A 24,455-nucleotide genomic window follows, 5' to 3' on the forward strand; every position below is an offset into this window, starting at 1 on the left:
TTCCTTCTGAGGTTCTGAGTTGTGGTGCCCCCTGACTACATAAGGTGTTTTGTGAAAGCATCTATCTCAGCCATTGCTTAGAATAGAAGGTGACTAGTTGTCAACTTGCAGCTTCAAGTAATGGATGACTATGTCACTAGAAAATGAGGTGTATACACTGCATATGCATTTGACTTTGTACGTTTTCTCATGTTGCTGTCAACACTTTCATCTACGTCTCTGCTCTGTTGCCTCCCCGATTCCCTTCGTCTCTACGTACCTCCTCTGTACTCGGTGTTGTTTCTCCAGTCTGCCAGGTCGATCTCTGCCGTGCCTGCAATCACCAGCTCCAGCTCCCTGGCGTCAAACACTGACACCAGTCGCACATCCACCACCTAACAAACACACACACACGCTAAAGGATGAACACATGGTATAATATAATGGTACAACCTATTCATTTAACAAAGTCTTCCCACATACATCACGATGTTTGAGTAATTTCAGAGCACTGACTAAGACTGTAGATCCTTAGTGTACGGATTTATACAGTGACGCAGATGGCAGCAGGATAAACCTTGTGGGAAAAGTTTCCATCCATTTTGTTTACGGTAAATGTTGGATTTGATTTTGTTGATCAAACTGAGGCCTGTAAACTCACATTGGCACACATGGATCCCCACAAAGACCCGGTAATCTGTCCTCCTGCCAGGCAGCGGGTTTAAGCAGGGGTTGGGTTTGTACCAGTTATGAAAACACGTGAGGAAAAAGCTGAATCGTAACGGCATTCCAGATTACAGTCAGCTCTTGGTTCACTTTGACAAGCTGAGCTTCCACAGCATGTAGGACCGTGAACTATCACGTGTCAACATCCATCTTTCTGGGCAGTTCTAAACCGCATTACGTTCTTTCTCCGACAAATATACTGGAGATGCACGTTTATCTGTCACTACTCAGAGTTTGAACAGATCCGGACATGCTCGGTAGGAGCGTGGACTTACATTAGATCCAAACTGAGCAGTGCACAAAATCTAAACTTTCTCTGTAGTTTACAGAAACTGATAACTATTTTTAGCCTCTCTAGCTGAAAAGTATTGTGATACCAGTTGCTTGCTCAAAGCATTGCCATCCACCAGTGAAAATGACGATGCTCTTGAGTTTATACTGGTCAAACAAAAACAAAACAAAAAAAAGAATTTGCAGCACCATTATACCGGCCAAAATAACTCGATTCACGATATGATCCCGATAATCCTCAAAATGAGTCTGAAACTGTAATATTGTTGCATCACAGACACACTTCTTTTAGTGAACATCTGTTAGTGTAAAAAACGAACTATTTTAAATGAGGTGATCATAAATCATAAAGGTCCTGCCACATTAATAAAGGATTCACAAAAAAATAGCAACATTGTGTGAGTGTCTTCAATGATAATTCCTTTTTTTTTTTTTTTTTTTTTGATCAGGCTGTTTTTTACTTCTCTACCATGATCGCTAGATAGAATGGAAATTCACGACGACCAACCTATTGTGAGTGTTTTTTTCGCGAGCTATAAAGAAGAAAAATCTTATGGTCATTTTTAACTCACAGCCTCATATATTAAGTACCTCATAGAAGCCTCGGACCAGGCTCTCCGTCTGCTGGGCCACCCCTCGCTCTATTCGCCACTTGACCATGCGCTCGATGTACTCCTTCTTGTTCTTCTCTGACACGGGGATACCAGCCCCGCCTGGCTTCAGCTCTCTCTCTGTGATCTGCACAATCACACGCAGACATTTCAGTCTCAAATACAGATGTATTTTCACCAGGCTGCAGTCACAAATTGAATTAAGATATTCAAAAAGACTTCTTATTCAATCACACCCCCCCCCCACCCACCCACACACACCTGTCCAAAGACCTCCTCATTCACAGTGAAGGTGAGGTCCAGCATGTCTTCGATGTCGTTGTCCTTCATCCACTGTAGGCTCTGGTGGAACTCCTCGTCCAGGAACTCCAGGTCACTCAGGTCACATGGGCTGCATGAGCACAGGCAGAGGTTACACAGAGCTTGCAGAGAGGTCAACAAGGCATTGATGTGTTGCCCTAATCATAAACCATGGCTGATTGCAAGCAGGGAGGTTGAAAGGTTAATTAGCCCAAACACAATAGCGTAAGACAGCTTTCCTCACAGATAGTAAAATGTGAGACACAGCCTGATTCATGGCCGGAAAACGTGTTTGCTCAAATGTATTATGTGTCAGGATAAACCCCTTGAGATTTAACATTAACATTAGTTAGGAGGGATGTGAGATGCTAACCAGGACACTCAGAAAGCAATACAGACAAAACTTTTATACTACATTTATATATATATATATATATATATATATATAGCCTGTAGTTTTAATGTGCAAATCAATAGAAGCAGATTTTTATGAAGTTGACACTATTATTACTCTTAATATGACTATTTCTTTGTCCTTTAATATATGTTGATATTTCCCCATCACTGCATTGAGTGATGTAAACAGGATGGGTTGTGTTTCTATGGAGACAGTGAGTTAGCTTCTTATTGACATTTCTTAGCTTATATTTATTTACATTTAGTTGAATCTGCACATCACTTGGATTACTTTGTATACACAAATAAAATATGAAAATGAAGATTAGCATTTTTGTATAGCACCATCACAACAAATTCTTTCTGCACATTCTCCTGTAATGCATCATGAAATATTTATATATAGCAATTAGAAACTACTGTGTGTGACTTGTATTAGAATCTAAAATATATTACTATTTGCTTAATAATTGCTTGTTTGTATAATAATGGTGGTGCCAAAAAAAGGATCCATGTCAGTGAAGAGGTTAAGAACCCTTTTTATTACATAAACATCTGTCCTTAGTGCATACATTTGGCAGGGTTTGAGGTTGTTTGGATAAAAGCTATTAATAAGGATGCCGCTCCCACTGCCAGCTGCTGGCTGAGAGGATCTGACTGAAACACTTACATTCTCAGCACGGCAACTTATAGAGTTAGTGAGGGGGATCAGATTGGAAGCGCTGGTGCCCTGCAGGCTGCTGTGGAATTAGGAAGTGGGAGGGAAGCCGGCTGAGGGACTTACATGCGAAGAAGCCCCTTGTAGAAGGGCCGGGTGAAGAAGGCATCCAGCAGGTACTGATGGACGAGGGCCAGGCCCAGGATGCGCCCGCTGAAGCGAAACCTAGACGCAACACAGAAAATAAAAGGGTAAATCATCCCTTCAAATTATTTTCCCGAACAGCCGTTTGGTAAGGCAGGCTTTAAGCACAAGATGGAGGGAGTTTAATCTTTCAGATGTCGACAGAATGTACGTAACATAGCAGATTGATTTTAAATCTTCTTTCTGCAGATGCATAAACATTTTGGAAGTTAGTTTACTCGTGTGTACTTGTTTCGTCTATTGTTTTATGTAGTATTTACCGAGCTAAACTGGAATTTGAAGTTCCCTTTCCAACTGAGGATGCACCAGATGGTGACATTGTTTATGACAATAAATAAAACCCTAAGTTTTACAGAACAGTGCTGAAGTCTGTAGCACAGAGACCAGCTTAACCAGCAGTGACAATGTTTTTCTCAATCCTGTCTGGCTTTAGGACTCCTCTAACGTCAGACATATTGTCTCTACAAGAACATAGGTATTGACTTGACATTCTTCAATTTAAAGTGCCATTAGGTTTGTCCAGCATGACAAATAAACCCCTGAAGACTTAAGTTTATGTTGCTATCTTCTTGATCCAGCCTATCATATTATTGTTTTCCTGTCTAGTTGTCTGCCCATCCATTCATCAGTCTGATCATCCATCCGTCCATCAGTGAATCCAATCACTGTCACTGAGGCAAAATTGACTGGTGAGTCACAAATTGCTGATCCAAATTTCAACACAGCATCCCCACAAATGACTTCTATTTTGGGTTCGGCACAGTTAGAGCTGGACGAGATGGACACTTTACAGTCAGCACAGCAGCAGGCTAACTTCAACAAACATACATCGGACAGACTGATACAGCACATAAACACATAAATAAATGGAAACCTTACCATTCGTGGTGGTTGTCTACAAAGGCAGACATGGGGCTGATCTGGACAGTGTACGTGTCATTGGCCGAGTATTCGAACAGGCCGTAGTACGGGTTGAACAGTTCTCTGGACACCAGGAAGAAGAACTCTCTGGAGGGCCCACTGTAGTCCAGCCTGCAGTCATCACACATTGAAACACACATGCAGGTCAGTAGGAAAATTAAATCAGTACATTTTCAACCTGTTCTCACTCCCATCTCGACAAATATGGCAGCGTGATCAGACCAAAGACTATACATAAAAAGTGGATATAGTCGCCATGACGTCACCTATTGGTTTGTGGACTGCGGTTTTGAAGCTTTGAGAATGGTATTTTGGCTGTTGTCATCTTGGATTTTGACTGTTGCCATCTTGTTTTTTTTGCAACCAGTGAACAGAAGTGACCATATTTGGGCTGTGGAGGAGTGACGTAGAGACGTAGTATACGGCTCTGGTAGCGACCTGTTAATCACCAGGTAGCCCCGCCTTAAAGCATACTCTGCTTTATGGTCTATTTGACTGTAAATGGAGAATAATTTACTCATGCTGTATTGAAGAAGACTTGAAATTAGAGATTGAGACCATAAACTATGGGATACCTATTTCTCCTCTAGTGTTAGTTTTGCACATGCAGGGCTGACTCTGGTGGTAGTAATTATGACTTGAGTAAAAGGCAGTACATAGTGTAAAGAGTGACAAAGTCCACATAGGGAGGAGGTCGGGGAGGCTGTATTAGTCAAACCAACACAGGGTCCCGTGTGATACCAAAAGTCCACATTGAGTTATTTTAACTTACGTAAATAACCTAATTCAAGTAACAAACATACTTATTATAAACCCAAACCGTAATCTTTTCCTGAAACTAACAAAGTAGTTTTGTTACACTGCATGTTGAAAAAGTTATGCTAAAGGTCCACTGACCTGGTGTCCGAATGTGACCACTGAGAACTTGTTGGAATGTTGTGTTGTGCTTCTTTAATTACTGGTGTAGACAACAGTCTCAGCATAATCTGGTGGTCATTATTATTACATTATATTAAGATCCATCCCCACAATCATCAACTCTTGTGCATAGCAACAAGAAAAGGATACAACACAGTTAACTGATAACAAAGGATATAATATCAGTCATTCAAAAACACAGTGTAGATGTTGCCTCTCATCTCGGTTTACAGTAACCCTACCTATTGATGTTTAAGTATTCTATGTAGTACATTTCTAGCTGCCTTTTAATGAGTAGATTGTGGATTAACTGGGCTGTTGTCAGATGTGTGGAATTGTATATGGTGAAACCACTCATTAAAACTCCCCTTGGTCATTGACAGTTAGCAAATACACACCACACACTTGCACTCTCTAAAGCATGATGAGGAAATGAATTGGGAGTGACATGCGTCTCTCTTACCCGTCCTCGCCCACAAAGCTGACGTAAAGTTTGCTCCGCTGCAGGTCTTTACGGGAGTAACACATGATTTGGTTAAAGGCGTCCTCCAAGAGGTGGTCCCTTCGTATGATGAGCCTGGGATAAAGCACACACACACACACACACACACACACACACACACACACACACACACACACACACACACACACACACACACACACACACACACACACACACACACACACACACACACACACACACACACACAGATCCATTGGTATTAGACCTGATGTGAACATATTAATACTAACAATACTTTGTATCTACAACATGTTCATGATTAACTTAATAGACTACTATTTCAAATTTTAGAATAAGGACAATGAAATTGACCCCGACATCACCAAACCCAATCTCAAATTCGAATTACTCTGTTATCTCTAAGTTCATTTTTGATTTTCAAGAGGTACGCAATTGACCCTTCCCTATGTTCTTCCCCTCGATTGCAGACTAGCCAATCATAGCGTAGCATCAGCCAGCTCTGACCAGGGTCGGACAGCGATCCAGCTCTGCTCCATAGACTCGCTACACTACCCTTTACATTGTCATCTGTAGCTTTAGATTCTATCACTATATATAGTTTTCACTGCTAAACTAGTTTGTCATTGTGGATATATCCTTCAAACACATATTGTAGACCCTTCAGTCTGCTTCTGTCTTATATTTATTTTTCGTTTCTCCCAAAATTAGATTATATTCCTTCAGGAAGTGCAGTAAGTGACAGCGTGTGCTCCATGGTAACTCTGGCAGCTTGACGGATTAGCAGAGAGGGACGGGGCTTAGCAAAGGGTCATTGGTTAAACCTACAACCAATTAGAGCAATGATGGAAAAATGTAAACAGACAACGTGCAGAGATGAGCTGTGGGAGTAGCATCAGTATGTCTGTAAACTAGTGTTGCCGTTTCAATCAGAATTAAAAGAAGATTAAATTAGTTTTTACTTTGCCTGGACCCAGATGAATCTGCAAGCTCATGTTTTATTTGCTCTGGTAACCATACATACATTTCTTTTCAATTGTAGGGTTTAAACCTACTTGACTTTTCCCGGACCCTGTCCGTAACCTTTGGTCTCCAGCTTTCGATAGAAGTTCCTCAGTTTAGCCTCAAAATCACGCTTATAGGGAGCAGGAGCGCGGGCATTGGCTCGCTGGGTGCCTGAGAGTTAAATATAAGAGATAGAGAGAGAGAAAGAGGACAGAGAGAGAGAGAGGACAGAGAGAGAGAGAGGACACAGGAAAGAAAAATAGGAAGAAAGAAAAACAGAAAAAGGAAAGGGAGGCAGAGATAGGTAAAAAGAAAAAGGAAAACAGAGACAGGGAGATTGAGATCAAATGAAATGTATATGATCTAAAGCAGAAATTTTCTTAAACCTGAATTGGTAGGAAAAATCTAAATCTGAGAATTGGAGTACTGTATGCAGGTTAATCCTGGATTGTTATTTTGTACCAGACTGTTGTAGCTGTCATTGATTGGAGAGATACAAAAACTACACGGAGACACATCTCTTCATCTGTTCGTGTTTTGGTTGAACAGTTTAAGATTAGAGGTAGGCTCAGTATAGAAAGAGGGTGTACAGACTGACAGATAGTGGTAGATAAACACTGACAGATGAGCTGAAGAGGGGAAGTGTGTGTCTGATGGTAAATGTAGTTTATTAAAGCAATAAATTCCTCTGCCAGTGCAATATTGACCCAGAGAACTGAGTTCTCCTGCTCACAGAGTGTGTCTACGTGTACCAGGATGCATTGCTTCTGAAGCCCGAAGGGTCCTCGTCGGCCATATACTCTTGCACGACTAATGTTGCCTCACTCGGCTGCATTCTTAGCCTTTAAGCTCTGGCTTAAGTAAAAAATGCTTAATATCAGAATCAGCCAAATAATACATAATAACACATAATAAAAACAAACATTCCATACTCATAATTTGGGATGTTTGAAATAAAAGCGTAGAGAAGAGACGAAGGAAGATTTGTTGTTATTATACATCTGATCTTTGCAAATCAATTAGTTTGCTTTATTCCTTCAGATAATTCATATGTAAATTACTATTTTTGTTTTTTGTCCCTTTTCAAAGCAGCCATTGGAAATATAATCGCAGGGTAAACACAAATGTAATTGATAATGTTAATTATGGTCCCATTCTAATAAGCTTGTCACAGTCATTCCAGTGAACCAGCATGCACAAGACCAGGGACCTGGCCAACCTAAATGGAACAAGGCCATAACTAATGTCATTTATCACACCTGTGTTTACCCTGCAGTGACATTTCATAACATGGCTGCTGTGAAAATGGCCTATCCCTCAATCATAGAAATGCTCTGAATTTAGCACCTTTGAGGACTTGAGGGGAATAAAGGACAGAACACTAAGGGTGCATGTGTATGTGTGTAGATGTTTGGGGTTATGAGGGAGTTTGAGTGTACATTTAAAGTACAACTTATGCGTCTGAATGTATTGAGGTTTTATATTTTATACACATCAACCTGTGTTATATATGAGGGTACTATGGAATTGCTTATTTTATTTAGTACACAATGTAAACCAAACCTCATGGCGTGAAATTTAATGAAAGGACAGAAGTTAATAAAGACAGGAAAAGGTGTATCATGCCAATAAAGTGGATACAGACACAGAGCGAGACAGAGGCTTACCAGGGGAGCTTTGAGGAGACGAGAGGCTGTAATTTGGGTGGAGCAACGGCGGCACATATGACATCACCTCCTCCTCAAATAAGCTGAAGACGAGATAGAGAGGAACACACGGAACACAGTCAGAGAGTATGTAGAAATCATACATCTTAGAACAGCATAGTATCAGCATATGGATACAATCTGACTTCCTGGAAGTGGTGGAGCCAGCTGGTTATAATTTTTTACCAGTGACCATTAAGCGGTCTGCCCCCCCTTCACACAAACGCACATGTACAGGACTCACCTAAGCAGCATGACGAGGTCAGCGTCGCTCGAGAGACGAGCTAGCCCTGTGACTCCCTCACTGCGAATAAACTGCACCTTCTCCCTGCCCACACACACACACACACACACACACACACACACACACACACACACACACACACACACACACACACACACACACACACACACACACACACACACACACACACACAAACGTCAGCAGTTAAACTGACACAATCCATTAGGATTAAAGGTTAACTGTGTGTTCAGTTTGACTGATGATGGTAATGGAGGTGTTGGGTGTGAGCAAGGCTAGAGAGGACGAGAGAGACTGAGAGGGAAACAATGAGACTGAGACAGAGACAGAGGGAGGAAGGGGAGAGAACGGAGAGAGCGAGAGGCATACTTGAGCGAGTGATTCCTGGCGAGCTCAGGTTGCCTTTCCTGCAGGATCTCGACGATGTTCGGTTGCCGTAGAAACGCCACTATCTTGTCATTGTAGGCTGAAAACAAGGAATGTGTATTTATATCTGTGTCTGCTTGTGTGTTTGTTCACACTTGCATCTATTTGCATGCGGGCATGTGATTCTGCCTGACCTACCCACAGGCACCACATCGTGGTACTGACTTCGACTGGAGCCGCTGAAGGTGCTGGACGGGCGGGGCATGATGGGCGGGTTGGCTTGGCGAGAGTCGTCCACCACCTGTGATAAAAGGAAGCACTACAGTTCAGGTGGCATCCTAGTTCCCAGGATACCTGTCCCTTTTGCATGTTCTCGCCCGTTAACTACACATCTTATTACTTATGTTTCTGCTAACCATTTTCCAAAGCATACCACATAGATAGATTTACAATCTACCAAGCAATTCATTCCAGTGTATAAAAATGAAGTTGCAAAGATTTGCATTTGTAAAACAAAAATAAGAATCACAGTCAGTCCAGCATTCAGGATTTCAGATGACTGCTGTGTATATATGAAATGTATGGAAGCCCCGAGAGGCAAGTGAGAAAAAAAGAAGAAGATGGTTATCTATTTTAAGTCTGATTTAAATAGTTTTCTCTGCAGTGTTTATGACTTTAGTTGGACGGTTGAAAAAAAGGGCTTTGCCTGGATGATCTTTCTAAGGTCCTTAAAAAAAATCATATCTGTGAAAGGTGATTGTTTATGACAGGATAATTTTAATGTGTTTGTCGTTGTAATACTCATTTCAGCCACGAGAGGCTTAAGAGCACCACTACACCGTCTAAATATGACAAAAAAAAAAGATGTATTCTTTCAGGTGAGTCCTAATTTATCCGTGCACTCTAAAATCAAGGTACATATATTGCGTTCTAGCAAGTTATGTAAATTAAAACTTACCATGAAGAAAATGTGAACGCTTTTAGTCCTATTTAGAACTAGGTTGGGGTAGTGGTGCACTTCAGCCTCTTGACAACACTTGACCCTGACATAAAAAAATCAAACCTTTTTTTTCACCTGTTCTTGAGTCATAAACACTGGAAAGACATTTTTCAATGAATCTTTTCATAGCAAGCCAAACCTAATAGACTATAGCTTATCCTGGTCATTGTTAAACAATTATGTAACATTTTTTATTTCCTGTAATAAAAAGGTTTTTCACCAAACTCAAATATCAGATATTACACAAAGCCCTGAATCTTAAACATTCCCTGCTGCGTTAGTATGCAATACACAGCAAACCCATTCAAAAATGATTACCATAACCAGATACCTGAAACCAGTAAGGTTTAAGTTCTATGGATTCATATATATGGATTCAAGAGACAACAAAAGCTATCTATCACGTTCTCTATGAGTTAAAGGAATCATACTGAGGTATCACTACTTATTTGACAATGACTGAGTGATGCTGTATTTCCTACATACCTACATAGAGCTTTAAAAGAGATGAGTGGCAACAAGATAGGTTTATGAAGATTTTCAGTGAGTCTGGTGATTAAGTATGATATCTAGAAGGACTAAGTCAAAGGAAACTATGTTTTAAAATAAGGTGATGTTTCACTCTTTTAAATCTGACTTGACTTGCACTGAAAGCAGCACTGATGTCCTTACTTGGTGAACTAGCAGGATAACTTCCCTTCTCATGCCCCACAATGCAGACACTCAGCATTTTCCTCCTTCAAACCGGCCTCTTTAAACATCACAGTGTCTCTCCTAGCCTTAAGTTGACTCCAGGTGACAAGTGGTGCAGTGGCGGCTGGTCTCTCACCTCCGGCACTGTGGCTGCGCTGACGGCTCAGGTGCTGGCGGTGGGCCAGCAGCCCGGTGGAGCGAGAGCTCTGGAGGGGAAGCCGCGGGTCGATGAAGGTCGTGGAGCGACAGTTGTGATCCACAAAGAAGGGCTGAGGATTGAGATGCGAACACCCGCGGTCAGGCATGGATAAACTCCACTACGTGCACACAGAAACACATCTTCACATGCAGTACAATCAAGGGGGGATTATGAAGAAAAACAAAACAGCAGTAAAGACTATTGGACAGCTGAGCAGAGATTGCAATCAGTGGATACATATGACCTTCTGGGTTTGGGGTAATCCCAGGTCAAAAGTCAGCACACACACACACACCTTCCCGGTATGGTCGTGCTTCATCTCCCAGCCACGAGGAAGCTCCAACTGCTTGTTGGAGAACATGTTGAGGAAGGTGACGAGGTCGCGGTTGTGCTGGTAGCGCTCAAAGTAATGGGCGTCCCGACGCACCTTGCTGATCATGTGCTTCAGGCAGGTGTTGCTCGTAAACATGCGGTAGGCACTCTGGGCAGAGAGGGCAGAGAGGTGAGGTCATCAGAGAGGGACGGGAGGCGGGCTGGAGAACTGCTTCTGGGTAATTACACTTAATTTACCCAAGATGGAACACAGTGTGGATAATATTTTTTCTAATGCCAGTGTTTTTGTTTGATCCACCAAATGTCCTAAATCATTTGAAATAAATGATAGACATGCGATAGACACTATAACATAATTAGTGTAGGATCAATACGGCATACAGCGTGGTGTTAAAATAGTTAAAATGTCACTTTGCTGTGCAGCTCTCATTGATCTCAGCCAGCATATCCATATGGCATGTGGCGATGAAGACTATGAATTGATTAAACTGAGGTTTGAAATGTTTTTTTTTTAGTCAGCATTCAAAAACTGCAAGTCACTAGGGCTATTCATTCAATTATGGATTAATTTGTCCTTTTTCTATTAAATTAGTCTATAAACGTTTTTTAACAACCTACATTGCCACATATTTTGTTTTCACTTTATGTGCCAAGGCTCTTTGCTATTTGCCCCTAAACCCGGCCCTGCACATAAACCAAACTATCTGCATGTCTGGTTACAATTGGAGGTAATTGAGAAAATTACTGCCCTCATTGCTTATGACCAACTGTCTAACTATTTCAGGACTCTATGGGACCTCTGCTAAGCAACACCACTGGGCCTTACACTCACTACAGTACTGTACCGAAGCGTAGCGCTGTGTGGCATTCATTCAGGCAGCAGTTACTGTATCTGAGTCCCATGACTGTGATGAGTACTCAGACATTAAATCAGTTGAAATGCTGAGTTGGAGAACAGTGTGTCTGCTTGTATGTGGACAGATCTATGCAAAGGGAGTACAGGGTCAAAGGTTACGGAGGAGTAGAAGCGTGTTAGACTGACAGGGTTAGAATGCAGCACGGTGAAGAAGTCGGGGCTGCACAGGAACTTGGCGCTGGGTGACTGCAGCAGCAGGGAGAGACGCGAGCGACCACTGGAGTGAGTGACCGCACTTTCTCGTCGGTATTCTGCAACGAGATCAACACAAACTATTCAAACCTTGAGACAGGGAGACGCTAACAAAAGCAGCTTATATCATGATCGAAATTTCACATCCAGCATTATGGGTCAGTGATATAAAAGAAAACATCTCAACAGACTACTGCTATTTGGGGCAATTGTGTAAGGAATGTTTCAGACCATAGTATTTCAAGAGATGAATCATTTTCAAGAGGTGAGTCATGTAATTGGGCAAATGTTTATGGTTGTTTCTCAAAACAAGAACAGAGCTGTTGTGAATCTATCTTGTGATCTAATTTGTCTATTTGTCTGTTTCTTTCTGTAAAATGTTTAATAAAACCGACCAGAAATGGAGTGAGGCATCAGTTCACTTTCTGGTTCAGGAAGCAGGTCAACGGGGGCTTCCTCTGACCGATCGCTGTTGGTTATGGTCCTCCTGATGCTCTGGTACCTGTGATCCAGAGTAAAGATACAATTACTGTGGTGAAAGTATAGTTTTCCACAATTTCAGCAAAGAATGCAGTCTTTTGAATATAACTATGCACTACACATTTCTCTAAAAGTCGAATCAAACACTCAAAGAGAGGCTTTTTGAGCAAAGAAAGGTTAATACAAAAGCTGCATTTAATTTCCTATTGAAAGTTTTACAATCAGAGCCTGCATCTTTTAAACTGTTTTTCTTTCTTTCATGAAGTATAAATACTTTCAATAAACATACAATAGAGCCCGAACAATCAGTCCACCAGTCGATCAGATGAATGACCAAAAAAGAATGCCAACTACCTTGATAATCGACAAATTGCCAAAAAAAAAGGTCAAAATACCATCTTCAGCCTCTCAGCCTCTCAAATATGAAGATTTCCTGCTTTCCACTGTTTTATATCACACCAAACTGAATACCCCTAGGATTTGGACTGACAAAGCACATTATCTAAATAACTTTGAGAAACTGGGATGGAAATTATTTAATTGGTAATTGCAGCCCCATTATTCAATCTGAGATTATTGAACATCTAATAATGCTTCGAAATAATGGTATTTACTTCTCAGAGAAACACCAGGGTTATTGCAATACATTTCTCTTCACAAAGCCCACCTGCGGTTGAGTTGCTCCATCTGCTGAATGGAGTTGGAGCGGGTCAGGCCCTGCGGGGCAGGAGGTCCAGTGGGACGCTGCCATGTGGTGGTTCTGTTCACATGGTCCACGAAGAAGATCCTCCCGTGGCTGTCGATCCGAGCCTCCCAGTCTGAGAGGCATTTAATAATTGATACACAGTAGGTGTTTAATGTCTCGGGGGATATATCTGTATAAACAAACGCTAGCCAACGATAAATGACTGATGATATCATCAACAGCTGAATTCAAAGCATATACAGTCCCTGTTATGAGACATATACTCCATTTTTAGGTCAGAAATCTTTTATCTATTTAACAATGTACTGTATTTGTGCATTCTGTGTCAAAATTTGCATTAATGAAACTAAAAGTCTACAGACATGCTCGTAGGTCTGTGAGCCAAATGCTAACATAAACATATTACCAACATGCTTAACCATCTCAGTTTTAGAGACTAACATTTGCTAATTAGCTCTAAACACAAAGTACAGCTGAGGCTGATGGTAAAGGTGGTAATGTCAATATTTTTACTGATATTATGTTTATTATGTCACAAACAAAGTACTGGACATTTTGAACTGAATGCTAGAGGGAAAGTTAGAGAATCATCTAAGTTATTACAATCCATACAGTGGGAAACATGAATGTCAGTACCAGATTATTTTTACTCAAAAACCTTGTGGTCGCGCTAGATGAAAATTAAAAGCATCACCAGAGACATTAGGATTTATTTTCTGGGAGCATGAACTTCTGTTAAACCATTTATGGTAATTATCTTGAAATTTCATTCTGGAGGTGTAAACCCACTTACTGACTGACAGACATTGGCATCCCCAATGCCCTGCTTGTGTGGCTATAAATAAATGCAAAACCTCAGATCATTTTATTCACATCTGCTTTCCAATGTTTCTCAACATAGAGGGAGAATCACTGCGTTAATATTTCATTCTTTGGGGAATTTTGAATTTATTTGTAACTTTTGTCTGGTACTATCAATAAGTCATGGACACATACATATATAAACACAGACGAATAAACACAAAGACACGCTGGTACACAAAGGAGGTGACATAGTCAAATGAAATAGACAAACAATACTGTGCATGCAGACACACACACACTCACTGGGAGGTAGAGGCTCGTCCACACGTTGGTATCGGTGGATGTCATGACGCACAGAAGGAAGCGAACGAACAGGGTGGCCGTTAACGTGAGAGCCTGAACACAGGAAACACACAAAGACAGAGGGAATTTTGTTTTAGTGAGATAAAAAATTGTAAGAAATATTGTTTGAATGGCCCTGCTGGTCAGTTAACTTTTAAACAAGCAGGATACCTTTTGTGTTTAATTTCAAAAATGCATTTCTTGAGAATTCAAAAAATGTCCTCTGCAAAAAACATTGCTTCAATCTAAAGCTGAGTACCTTCCTCTCCATCTGTTTCTGTGGTGCCTTGCTCCGAAACAGCGGCGCCCGCCTCCTCGTGCGGCTTTGCCTCCTCCCCTGCCCGTCTTTCAGCCACGCCCCCCGCAGCCTGCAGGCTCAGCCTCCTCACGCTGATCTCCTCGACCACCACTGGCATGCTGGGTGGGGGAGCTTCTCCCACAGTTATGCCAATGGCAACCTGCCCACCCCCTTCGTCGTCTACGGCGTGATTGGTTGGTGGGGTTCCGGAAACTATGTCTCCCCCCGGATCTATGGCCGTCTCCGCTCCCTCCTCCGCTTCCTACAGAATAAAAAAATGATAATGTGTAAAACAATAGACAAATTAATCATTATTATAAATAAAGATCTATACAGGGTTTCATGCTGATGTAGGTAAATCTCCTATACACTGATATGCAAGACATTCACACCTACTGCTCCAAAACATCTTTGTATTACGGGAAGTCAATCAACTACAATGGCAGCTCACAACATAAGTCAAACACCACGACAACAAAAAGAAAGCTGAGAAGTGTCCAACTTTACGGTAATATGCATTGGTGCGTAGGCAAGAATGATAAAAGAAAACAACGTGGAATGATGGTGCTTTGGCAGAGTGTTAAGGTGCACTGTCACACAAATACAGCTGGGGCTAGGACCCAGTGGAGACTGCTGCTCAGTAAAATGTGTCAGTCCCACTCAGCCACCGCAGAGTGGACCGTAGCTTCACATTCACTCAAAGATAAAGAAATTGTATGATGAAATTCAACAAAAGAATCATGACCATATTAGGATAACAAACTCACCACAGCAGTCGTCACTGTGATTGGGCAGCTCTCTGATGACGAGAAGACCGTCTGCTGGGCTGTTGCCATGGAGCAGGTGTCAATCTCTGAGGAGGGGTCCTCGCCAGGCCCCCTTCCTTCCTCGTGCACTTCCCCCTCTGGAATGGCATTATGGGACACAGCCTCTGTGAAAGGAGCCTCCTCCACCTCGGAGAAGACGTCCGGCTCCAAGACATCGTCAAGTTCCAGACCTGCCCCCATATCCAGGGCCACCTCTGCCTCAGGGGGCTTGTCTTCTGTCGCACCACCTGCGCCCTCGGGCGCCGATTGCTCCAGCCCCTGCTGAAACTCAGGAAATGGGTCGTCTTCATCGGGGACTCCCATGTCTGGAGGTTCTCCATTCATCAGCAGCAGCGACAGCGGCAGCGGAATGATGTCATTAGCCCCGGACCTCTCGTCGTCCTCGTCCGAATCTATGTGCAACATGGCGCTGAGCCTTGTGTGTGTGGGGAAGCTGGAGCGCAGTTTGGGCGAGGCCGCACCCAGGGGCCTTTCACCGGGGCCTTTGGGGGCCTCGATAGCGTCCAGGCCCTCGATGAGTGACCTCTGCAGCATTTCGTGGCACGACAGGCTCTCGTGCTCCACAAATCTACCGTGGGCTCCAACGAGAGGCAGGTCCTTTTCTGGGTAGGCTGTGGCCCCGCCTTCCCACATGCTGTGGGAGCCATGGGAGCCGGTGGGAGAAGGGCCCGAAGAGACCAGTCCTGGAAGATGGTGGGGAAGGTCCTCATCATCGGATGGAGTCCCCGGAGCTCCATTCAAGGGAGAGAGGCCAATGATAGACTCAGGAGAGGCACCTGCAAGTAGCAGAACAGATTGTGTGTCCATGTTGCAAAATATTTTTGAGAAAAAACACTTAGAAGTAGTGTCAATTTAAAGACTGATTGATTTACCATCAGGCCCAGTCGATGTGAGTTCCACTTTGAACTGCAAATGGCCGCTTACATGTTCAGTAGGCAGACGGCGACACAGGGGGAAGCTCACAGGCTGGACTCTGGACAGAGAAACACCATGAGATCTGTGACATTGCACACGTCAAATTCCAAACATAACATCTGTCGTTCTGACTGAACTGAAGTTATTTAGATCACACACAGTGTATGTTCTGTCTGTGTGTGTGTTGGAACCTATGTTTTTTACCCACCCTGGTATTTTTTCGATTAGTCGCTGCACAGGGATGGTGAGCTGACCGAGGAAGCGTTTGATAATCGGTCGACTTTTCGCAAACTTGTCCTTCACCTCGATGTACAGGATGTCCGTCATTAGTGCCACAAACGTGTATTTCTGCAGAGAAGCAGACAAACATATACACTCAATACTTCAATCTCAGTTTTGTGTTGCCAGGGTATTGTTTGAAAGAGAATGTGTGTGAAGAGGTGTATGAATACATCCTCTGTGTATGTGAAAAAGCATGCTCAGTGTAGTGGTGCAGTCACCTCTCCATGCCAGACGGGGTTGGTGGTGTTGGCAATGATGGCCGATCGCCGCTCCTGTCCGTGGTGGCTGAAGATGGGGAAGACGCTCCTCTTCCCTGGGTGGATGGACATCTTCAGGTACGGGTCCGGATTGAAAAACATTCCCTTCTTCAGGCCGGTGGCACGCAGATCTGCAGAACAGCGTTAGTTAAGATGTCAGCCATATTGACAAGAGAATTGTTTTGTTGCTGCTGTTTGCATTCCTCCTGATCCAAGTTAAAAAAATACACTACAAGAATACATTACTGTTTTCTTTGTCACATCTTCTTGTGTAAAAAATGGGCTACAACTGCAATTCGTTGTGCAACTCTGTGTTGCTTAATGACAAAAAAGTATCCTTAAATCTCTAACCCCGTTTCTGTCTGTCTCTGGTCTGAGTCCATAGACTATTCCTTAACTACATCAGAGCACTAGAGCATAAAACTCCCTGCTGGTTTATTAATGTTTTCATCTGGAAGAATGTAACTACAATGGGGCTGGCGGCTGAGAAAACAGCTAAAAGCCACTTTTGATGCAGCGGATAATTGAAACAAGCTGTAGTGTACGTGAGCATACTGTTGTTTTCCTGTTGCCATCTTTTTAAAAGATTGTGATACCAACTGACTTCTTTAGAAAACTGATAACATCGCCTGTCTTTCTCTGTCGGGAAAGCACCTCTTTAAATTCCGAGACCACTGTGTTTCCTGAAGACAGCTTTTAAAGTTTACTCTCACTTTCCCCCAAAGTGCTGTGAGACAAACAAGAGGAGGAGTTACATCACTCAGCTAAATGACAAAAATCTGTCTGTGTGTTTGAAGGCTTTGGTAAGCTGACTCACAGTTATTGACTCCAGATTTTCTTTGACTTGTTATTGAGAATGATTACATGACAAAGGTGATCTGAATAGTAGTGTGAGTCACACTTTCAACACGTAAACCTCAAAACTCACCTGTCAAAGTAAAGCTGATCAGTTTTCGTGGATGTTCGATGCCCACCTGCTCTGCCAGGCCCTCCACCTGAGAGGGGAACAGACAGCGTCACTCTGCACACCGCAGAACAAAAGAACGGACACAGACGTAATCAGGGGAAACATGCATACCTGCACAAACCTCTTTGACTGTCCTACTAAATTCACAGGAATCGAAATGCTAATACGGGAGACAAATCGGCAGGTGGAGGGAATTATCTTCACTTAAAGGAGGCAGCGGTGTAGCAGAGACGTTGCACTGCTGATTGGTGCACACATGTTTTAACATAGAATACAAACAGTGACTTCTGCCTCATCTGCCTCCATTATGTACAGATCATGCAAACTTGACTGCTGACCGTTTTTCAAAGAATACTATACATTCATGCAATAATCTAATCTTAAAATAATTGTATCTTATTATAATTATTATGTGTCATTTTCATCCTTAATGTCCAATTTTAACTATGAGTGTCTATATCTCAAACAGATTTTTACAAACACAAAATCACACAACCTTCTATCTTTGTGAGGACACTCACTGACATTCCGTAGCATCTTACCCGAACCATAACCATCACTACTAACTGCCTGACCCCAGCCCTTACCCAAACCTAAACCTATTTCTCTGAAGCACTGTCCCAAAGTAAGGACCGGCCAAAATATCTTTTTGTCCTCACTCTGAAGGTCTCAAACTCAAATTGGTCCTCACAAAGATAGCTGTAGGCTAACACACACACATACACACACACAGACCAGGACTGCGGGGTTCTTCACTGTGATGCAGGGGGTCGTGGCTCTCAGGGCTCCGCTCACTCCATGGTAGTACTTGAAACAGATCTTAGTTTCAGCTGCAGAAGGAAGCAGCAAAGAGTTAGGGGATGTGGAAGTAGTGCAAACGTTATCGGCCACAAAACAAAGTTGTACTGTAGATTGTCTGTGTTTTGAATATTTAATATGATCTTATTTTAACCCTTTTAACCTTTTATTCCAGAAGAACATTAACATTTTTAAATGTTTTACGTTATATTTTCAACGTACTAAGTGAAGAAAAATGTTCTGAAACAATGGAACGAAACTATTCTCGGGGGTAACTGCCTGTGGTAACTTACGCTCCATAAAGTAGGGCCCGGGCTCCAGCCTCCAGACAATCTGACCCTTCTGGGTGCCGTTGACCCCTCTGTTCTTACAGTCCCAAACGTTGGACGGACTGGTTTCATCTGCAGAAAAGGGGGACTGTTAATAAGATGTGTGTGTGTGTGTGTGTGTTAATTATGGAGTTAGACAAACCACAGTCTTGCTGTGTTGACGTTCCCTTTTGATTTCTAAGCAGAGAACGTTAAAAACGACAAACAACAGAAGACAGCACTCTAGCTCTGGATCCTGCTCTTGCTGGGAAAAGGCCGTCATCTGCTCTGTCTCTTGGTATATTTAGTCTGCGGACTCTTGTTTTCCAAAAAATACAAGTTTGCCTTTAATCAGTGAAATCCACTCCCAAAATAGCCTCCCGACAACCTCTACCCAGAAGGACAAAACCGCAAACTTCCTCTGAGTTAAAAACAGGGAGGGGGAATTCCGCTGTACGTAGCACTTTCTCACATAGATTAATGAAGCACCAAACTCAGCTGCCGGGCGGACAGAGTCGTGAGAGGAGTGTGCGCATGTTTGAAGGGGAGTGGAGGATGGGGAGGGCAAGTTGCTTATCATTGAATGTCTGCTTAGTCGAGGAAAGCAGCAGCCCCTCCTGGGTATAAGACCCTGGAGCAGGTAATGAAGTCCTGGCGGCCCTTGTGATCGATGGTAAGTGACCTGACGCCCTGCCAGGCACCGGCAGTTTACACTATCTCTTTCTACCATGCTGCATTCTCACCTGCGAGGGGAAACGTTTGGAGAAAAATGTGATCAGCATAATCCAGTCCTGGAGGTCATCAGAAACGGCTGGTTTGGTAAACCGGTTAAAGCGATCATGAGCTGCATTATTTCTAAAGTAATCTACTGCTGGGTGTTGCTCTGCAGGTTTGTTTGACCTCTCAGAAGTCAAAGACACCCACTGCTTTCAGAAATCCATTATCCATTACCAACACAATACATCATGCTGAACAGCTCACAAGGCTGCAATTTTCCTCTTAACGTCGCTGCATTATATCAGTAATTATCTGGTGTAAAGGGACTTTTTTGGCGTCACGTTATAATGCGCCGTAAAAGTTATGTGTACCCATCATCACGGGGGTAAAGAAAGTGATCAGTTAGTCAGACTGGAGAAACACTGCTTCAGAAGTTCAAAAATCATACTGCACTGTGAAAAATGATATTATGTGGTTTTAAGTCATTAATGTTATGTCAGGGCAAAAGTATGTCTCCAAGAGCAGTTTTCAATATGTGTCTACTAGTTGGAATCGGTTCTGGTTTCAATCAACATTATTACATAAAAATAAAATGGCACTTGTTTTCTGTTCCAGAAGAAAAAAACTAATTTTAAATCTCAGTGACATTTGTAATAACACATACAAACACAAATCCTATCTAACAATACGTTGGTTCATTTCATATGTCTTCATAGGGACGGTACTTTTTCAAGAAAATCGAATAATCAAGAAAGAGACTCCAAAGTGGCAGATTTGACATTTGAATTGAGAAAAGGATTGGCCAAAATCAAAGCAACATAGGTGGCGTTATCCTGATTTAAAGTCTTTTGTATGAGTTAAGCTCTAAAAACACTGGCTTGTACGTTTCCCATGATGTCACCAATAGCTTACTTTTGTTTGGTAAACTATACTAAAAAAACATTTTCTTCTCAGAAAGGCACTGAACGAATTGATTAATGGCTGACTGAGTCACAGAAGCTTGTGAAAACGGCGGTTAACCCAGAGGTGATTTTAGGTCTTCAGCTCTTTACTATGTGAGCAAAACAGCATAGAAGACACAGATTCTTAATAACAAATGTGCTGATTGGACACCACTGCTCCTGTATTGCTTTTCACCTGGATGGACAGATGAGCCCGATAGCCTTCCTCAGCACACAGCTCAGTGTATTTCCCCCCGTCAAATTCCTGTCTCTAAGCAGGATACATTATCGGAGACCACCCCCGTCCGCCTGGGAGAGGAGCGTGCTTTGTGATGGTGTGTATGTTATTGTACACCGAGGCAGAGCTGTTACATGTCGACTCAGCCTCCACGTGTAAAGTCTCATCAGCTCCTGTTGCAGTATTGACTCGGAGTTGGAAGCTCCTGCACAAGACTCTCCCTTTCTATTCTGGGCTCCCGGTGATAAAACACCTGGGTCAGCGGAAAAAGCTTTGAGGACAGATAGGGTCAAGTCCGATCAGGTCCTGGACAGTGTCGGGGTGCACAGAGTACTCTGATTACTTTTGCCATAACGTAACGAGTTACTTTGCAATTCAAATAATGATTAATTTTGTTATGTTTCAAAAAAGCAATCCTTTAATCTTTGAAGGCACCTGCAAGCTGAGCCCACCTCCACAACACTGATGGGAGAATGCTCCAAAACAGCAGCGGCTAGCTTTAGTTTGGCTGAAGCTGTCACTCCAAGCAAAGTAAACAAGCTTGCAGCTGGTTACATGGTGGAGGAGATGCTACCAATATCTGCTGTAGAGTCTCCATTGTTCCGTACGATCATTTATCAAATCCTTATGATGCTTAACATAGAGGGAACAGTGCCTGACAGAAAAAAACAACCTTTTTCTAGCTACCTGGATATAATAAAGAAATGCTTAGGGGATATGGCGTCTGTCATTCCTGCCTACAGAGATAAAGAGGCTGTAGCTTAGGATGAATGGTAGAGTCTATACATTCTAAAGATTGGGGTACAGTTGGCTACCTGCCCTCTGGATATATGTAATATTAATATAAAAGACATTGACAAGGGATCGCAAAGGGGTTTTTATGTTTGGTTTAGGCAAATGTACTCTAACAAGTTATTTTTCTCAGAATGCAACGCTGTACCATAACCAGTTACCTTTTAATGTCAGTAATGTTGCAATGTAACAAGTTACTTTTAAAAGTATCGTTACCCATCGATAGACCTGGATACCAGCAGGTTTCACAAATCAGGAAAATGATTTGGGGGAAAAGCAAAAAATAACTGTACAGAGCCAGACTGAGAAAATCCTTCAACTTGAGACAACATCAGACCTCAGCCACATAAGGGAGGACTTGAGACTTAACTTGGGCTTAACTGCTCAGAAGGTTGACCTGATATGCTGAGAGAACGCGGTTAATTTTCTGGTCATAGATCTTATCTAATCTATGACAAGTAACACCTGTGCTTTTACTATCATAACACATCAAGCTGTCTGCTGAAAAACAGCCCAATGACTCAGAATACACTGGCCAAAGGCATTGTAGGTGCTAATTTTGAATACAAATTTAAAAACAAAAAACAGCAAATTTGTAGGGCTCTTTTGACAAGCAAACACTGTAGTTGCTATAACTTTTAGAATCAAATATATAATACAACAATATATTTTGATACTTCATTGGATAAATATAAATTAGATTCCATTCCCAAAGTTAAGAGGCCGGTTCGACTTCATAAGGGTAAAGTTGTAACTGGAAATTTGCTTGTGAAGACATGTGACCTGACCCGAACCTCTCCCCAAGGACTTGAGACATCGCTCCGACTTGTCTTGAATGACAGTGAGATTTTTCCTTGACCTGCCCCGGCACAGTTAAAAGCAGCTCTACTAGCAAATACATATATGTAAAAACATCTCACCAATGTGGTACAGCCCGATCCAGTCGGTGGCGTCCACTTCCTCCTTGATGTCCCAGGATATGACGAGGTTCTGGCCGCGGTTCAGCGTGTGCTCCAGTGTGGATGCCGTTAGGGAGGACCGGCTCTGGGAGGTCACCAGGTCTGTGTCACTGTTGGCCCGTGGGAGCCCCATAGGACTGCTGATAACGGAGGCTGTGTCGGATGTGGCCCCGCCCCTCTCCGCCAGGGTTCGCAGGTTCTCTGGGCTGAGGGTGTGCCGGAGGTGCGGGCTGCGCCTCCGCGGAGCCGACAGGTGTTCCCGGCCCCCCACTGCCAGGTTTGGTGGATTGTGGGAACGGGTCCTGGGAGGTAGGACTGCCGTGGCGAGGGAAGGACGCATGTTGAGCGATTGTTTAAGAGGCAACTAGGAGAGGTGAAAACTGTTGATGGGAATGCCCAAGAAGAGGACGAGACGGGTGGGAGCTTCTTATTGATTGGGCTGGTCGTCAAAGTGAAGACACATTTTACTGATTCATTCCTGTTGAGTCAACCCTCACGCCTTCACAGTGAGAGTTGGTTTGAAGAGGCTGTAATGACTGGAAACACATCAGAAATGATGTGCTGATTCCTTCTCCCCAGAGGCTCCTGTTATCGGCCCTTCTGGTCGTTACATCGTTACAGAACCGTTGAAGTAAAAGATGTCCAACAATGGTCACGGTCTTTGACACTCTTATTTCATGTTATCCAAAAACGACGGGAGCCTAAAGATGAAGGAAAGAGGGGAGAAAAATGGAGAAAACGGTGAGCTACAGAATTGCTCTCACACAACAAAAGCAACGGTTGCGTGCAGTGGGTTGGAATTAAGAAATGAGTGAACAGCATTAGTCACCAAGGGGGTTTGTTTACTGTCAAAGAACCTGTCACCAACACAAACAACCCTCCGTCCATCATTGTATTGACAAGAGGAAGTGGATGTGAGGAGGGATTCAACTGTGCACAACTTTTATCACTTTGTGTAGCCAACTAGAATGGTAAGGATTAAACATCAAGCACTATTTCCTTCTTTAATTGATTAATGAAACACTTATAGGAGTGAATATGAATTTATTGGTGGCACATACAGACCTTCCCACTGTGGAGAAGAGAAGATTGAAATGATCTAAATGATCTAAAGCAGAGATAGCAGACAGGCAGCTGTATCCGCCTGCCAGGGAGCTCTTCAATCAGCCAATGCCAGTTTGGGGACTATCGGGGGAGTGCTGTCAGAGTCTCAACCAGAGCCATTTTGATTTAAAAGGAAGGACGGCATGTGACATCAGAATCTAGCCAAAGGGCAGCTGACTTAAAACTGAGGAGTAGAGTTTTTCTTCCCCAGAGAGAGAATAGGTTTGGTAATATTTAGATAATATGTGCCTGGTGCAGTCACTGGAAAACCATGTGGGCTCTGGTCGGAGCTAAGCCCTGATATCTTTGGCTTTTTAAGTGCGTATACGTCTCAAAAGCTGAGCTGTTCAGTGGTGCTTTGAAACCATCGCTTCCTCTGCAGGCCCCAGTGTGTGGTCTGCACCGTATGCATCGCTGTATTTAATAAAAAAAAGTTATTAGCCTTCAAACACGCAAAAATGAAAAACCTAAGCTTAACGTCACTCAAGTTCAAATGACTGAACAGAACTGTCACTGACACTGTATGTTGCCTCTCACATTTAGATATTAAAGGAAAGGTTTGA

The 24,455-nt window shown here is 42.8% G+C and overlaps 1 protein-coding gene across 1 annotated transcript in view; it reads right to left on the minus strand.

Moving 5' to 3' along the window:
• The window catches only part of hecw2a (HECT, C2 and WW domain containing E3 ubiquitin protein ligase 2a), a 33,108-nt gene that overhangs the window by 6,423 nt on the left and 2,230 nt on the right, over positions 1 to 24,455 (minus strand). The window contains exons 2-27 of the mRNA XM_054615737.1: positions 22,750 to 23,489; positions 19,127 to 19,234; positions 18,771 to 18,865; positions 17,997 to 18,063; positions 17,030 to 17,199; positions 16,738 to 16,877; positions 16,487 to 16,587; positions 15,555 to 16,390; positions 14,749 to 15,049; positions 14,451 to 14,543; positions 13,305 to 13,455; positions 12,553 to 12,659; positions 12,092 to 12,216; positions 11,012 to 11,197; positions 10,589 to 10,786; positions 9,023 to 9,125; positions 8,828 to 8,924; positions 8,441 to 8,524; positions 8,158 to 8,240; positions 6,541 to 6,661; positions 5,468 to 5,581; positions 4,045 to 4,197; positions 3,088 to 3,186; positions 1,869 to 1,998; positions 1,588 to 1,734; positions 260 to 374 (exon numbers count right to left, since the gene is read on the minus strand). Of these exons, the coding sequence (XP_054471712.1) occupies positions 260 to 374; positions 1,588 to 1,734; positions 1,869 to 1,998; positions 3,088 to 3,186; positions 4,045 to 4,197; positions 5,468 to 5,581; positions 6,541 to 6,661; positions 8,158 to 8,240; positions 8,441 to 8,524; positions 8,828 to 8,924; positions 9,023 to 9,125; positions 10,589 to 10,786; positions 11,012 to 11,197; positions 12,092 to 12,216; positions 12,553 to 12,659; positions 13,305 to 13,455; positions 14,451 to 14,543; positions 14,749 to 15,049; positions 15,555 to 16,390; positions 16,487 to 16,587; positions 16,738 to 16,877; positions 17,030 to 17,199; positions 17,997 to 18,063; positions 18,771 to 18,865; positions 19,127 to 19,234; positions 22,750 to 23,128 (4,303 nt within the window). The 5' untranslated portion in view covers positions 23,129 to 23,489. The remainder of the gene's footprint in view (positions 1 to 259; positions 375 to 1,587; positions 1,735 to 1,868; positions 1,999 to 3,087; positions 3,187 to 4,044; positions 4,198 to 5,467; positions 5,582 to 6,540; positions 6,662 to 8,157; positions 8,241 to 8,440; positions 8,525 to 8,827; positions 8,925 to 9,022; positions 9,126 to 10,588; positions 10,787 to 11,011; positions 11,198 to 12,091; positions 12,217 to 12,552; positions 12,660 to 13,304; positions 13,456 to 14,450; positions 14,544 to 14,748; positions 15,050 to 15,554; positions 16,391 to 16,486; positions 16,588 to 16,737; positions 16,878 to 17,029; positions 17,200 to 17,996; positions 18,064 to 18,770; positions 18,866 to 19,126; positions 19,235 to 22,749; positions 23,490 to 24,455) is intronic.

The sequence above is a fragment of the Anoplopoma fimbria genome, chromosome 16 (assembly GCF_027596085.1).
Source record: "Anoplopoma fimbria isolate UVic2021 breed Golden Eagle Sablefish chromosome 16, Afim_UVic_2022, whole genome shotgun sequence".
Lineage (NCBI taxonomy): Eukaryota > Metazoa > Chordata > Actinopteri > Perciformes > Anoplopomatidae > Anoplopoma > Anoplopoma fimbria.